Source organism: Vigna radiata, chromosome 6 (assembly GCF_000741045.1).
Source record: "Vigna radiata var. radiata cultivar VC1973A chromosome 6, Vradiata_ver6, whole genome shotgun sequence".
Classification (NCBI taxonomy): Eukaryota; Viridiplantae; Streptophyta; class Magnoliopsida; order Fabales; family Fabaceae; genus Vigna; species Vigna radiata.
The window spans coordinates 18,803,008-18,805,919 of record NC_028356.1 but is presented as its reverse complement, the minus strand read 5'-3'; the positions used below and the strand labels follow the sequence as shown (position 1 = coordinate 18,805,919).

At 31.9% G+C, this 2,912-nt stretch overlaps 1 protein-coding gene across 1 annotated transcript; it reads left to right on the top strand.

Moving 5' to 3' along the window:
* Nucleotides 1–428: 428 nt before the first annotated feature.
* Nucleotides 429–2,171, top strand: LOC106764515 (glycolipid transfer protein 3-like). The gene is made up of 6 exons (XM_014648793.2): nt 429–608; nt 696–751; nt 1,286–1,416; nt 1,548–1,683; nt 1,804–1,947; nt 2,034–2,171. The coding sequence occupies exons 1-6, from the start codon at nt 446–448 to the stop codon at nt 2,067–2,069; spliced, it is 666 nt and encodes a 221-aa protein (XP_014504279.1). The 5' UTR covers nt 429–445; the 3' UTR covers nt 2,070–2,171.
* Nucleotides 2,172–2,912: the final 741 nt, after the last annotated feature.

The window sequence follows — 2,912 nt, the reverse complement described above, 5'->3', positions numbered from 1 at the left end:
TGATATTTTGATACCAATTTTTTGACACCAACACTGCGCACGTGTCAAAATGTGGTTCGACGATTTCAAATTAAAAAAAAAACTTTGGTTTTTTTCTTCTAAATATGTCCTTGTCTCAGTTTTTTTTAATTTGAAATCGTCCAACCACGTTTTGACACGTGTGCAGTGTCAAAATAGTGTCAAAAATTGGTGTGAAAATATCATTTTCCCTTTTTACTTATTTTATTCATATTTTTCTTTTTACTCTCACTATAACATGCTGCGTCTATACGTCATTTTCCATAATTATTAACAGAAGTCCATGCTCAAAGTTAATAAAGTATAGATATAGAACTCCAGATGTATGTTGCAGCACACAAACATGAGTGTATATATATAATATATGATATGCATTGCAGAACAGGAAGAGGGTAGAGGGTACAGAGGGAGAAGGAATCAACTAAAAATGAAGAGCACAAGGAGAGAAATGGAGAAGAGATCAGAGATAGGTTCTGCCATTGAAGAACTTTCCATGATGGTCATAGTTAAACCTGGTGAAAAACATGACTCTGCTCATATCCCCACCAAGCCTTTTGTTTCTGTCTGCTATTTGGTGCTGCAAGTTCTTGGTGAGTTCACTTGGAACTTGATCTCTTTCTTTGAAGTTCCAATAATGTCATGTGACACCTAAATCATTGTCATCATGTGTCTAGCAGATAAAATAGGACCGACAATGGCTGTTCTGAGACAAGATGTGTACCAGAATATTAAGGTTTGCTTTCATCATCCACCAAACCACTTCATTCCTTCAGAACAAAAACAATGGCAATTGGTTTTGTCCTTGTGGGTTATTTGCATGGTGAATTTTTTGACTGCTTAGTTTTAACCAGAAATTATTAGAAAAGTTTTATTGACTCCGACTAATGTTTGCATGTAATAGTACTTAATAAAGAATATTAATTTCTCTAATTAATTGAAAAACTTATGTACATGTTAAGGTTTTTTATTTTATTGATAAACGATAATTGTTAATATTTTTGTTAATAAGAGAGTTGAACTGATTAAGTCTTTAATCTTTTATGTCTTTCAAATCGATCTTATATTTTTCAAATATTAGTGAGAAATTGAATTCATAATCTCTCGTGCCCTTCCTTTCAATTTTTCCAATACAGTTCCATGTACATATCAAGCAACTATAGATTGAAAACTTACTCCAGTTTAACACGGCTGCACATTGCTGATAATCATCCAACTTCCAACTATAACTTATAAGTTAGTCTGTGTATCGAATTCTGTTTCGTTGCAGACACTGGAACTGATGCATGAGTCAAATACCTCAGTGAACTCGAATTTGGTCGAGATATTGAAGTCAGAAGCGAAAGAAGGCAATGCAAGAAAAGGGTCTAGCTGCAGTAAGGCCCTGGTTTGGCTCACTAGGTGAAAAAACTAGAGACTAATTTTCATGAACAACATATAATATTTACTACTATGATATTACTCTGACTGCATCAGCTATGCGTACTAAAATTCTGCATGACTAAAGTTATCTTTTTTTGTACAAATTGCAGGACCCTGGATTTCACCTCATCATTATTACAGACACTAGCAAAAGACCCTGAAAAGAGAATGGAGCAAGTAGTTGAGGAGGCTTATGAATTAACCTTAAAACCGTGGCATGGATGGATTTCATCAGCTGCTTTCAGAGTAAAAAACACAAATTTTTTTATGGATTAGCTGGCTAATTTACCTATATGATTATGATGACCACTTTTTTATCAAATTCTTATAATGACCAAAAACTGTTTACATTGCATGGAATTGCAGGTGGCACTAAGACTGGTACCAGAGAGTAAAACATTTGTTAATATTCTTAGAACTGATGAGGAAAACTATGACACCCTAAAGGAGAAAATGCAGATGTTGGTTTCTCTGTTTGTGCCTTTTCTTGAGGATATCCATGGTATTCTAGTAAGCTTGGTTTTCTGCTTCATAACATAACATTAATTGGTAATGAAATTTTCTGGTGTCTGCTTACATTTTGGGTATTTTTGCAGAGATTGTATAACTTGGACAAGATGAAGTCAACCTGAAGTCAGAGAGAGAATAACTAATGCTGTGTTTGGTGTATTCTCGCTTTCTGAAGAGAAATTATTAATGGTTTGATTGAGACAGTTATGTTTTGTATTATTCCTTACACTCTAATTAAGTATTACAAATTTTTCTGTAAATTTACAAGCTTAATTACGTATTATGTAATTATTAACAGATAAAAAATAGTTATGGTTTTAGAGTACGCAATAATTTTCCTTTCTGTACAGTTTTAATGTAAATGAAAATGTAAATATTTTGTATACTGAAGTTTGTATGAAAAAACTATTTATGGCATCAAGGTCAGAATACGTCTTAATGGTTATCTCTCTCTTAAATATGTTTATAACTCCCCACAAAATGCTTCTTCTGTGTTTGACACAGAGATAAAACTCAAGTGGTTAATTTAATTTTGAGTTAAATATGTTTTTAGTCCCTATATTTTAAGCTTATTTTGGTTTTAGTCCCTCTTTCAAGTAAGGTACAATTTAGTCCAGAAAACTCTCATTTTAGTCTTTTTTATCAATTTTTTTTTTAACTTTATTTACTGTTTCAAATGTGTTTCTCAGTTAACATTAAAACAAAAATGTGTCAAACAGTGTAAACAATCCAAATGTTATTTCTGAGTTAATATTGAAGCAAAAATGTGTCAAACAGTGTAAACAATCCAAATGTTAAAATGAATCGTGCTTGAAACAGTAGATAAAGTTTAAAAAATTTGGTAAAAAAGACTAAAACCAGAGTTTTTTAAAGTTGAAGGACTAAATTGTACCTTACTTTAAAAGAGGGACTAAAACCAAAATAACCTCAAAGTATAGGGACTAAAAACATATTTAATCCTTTAA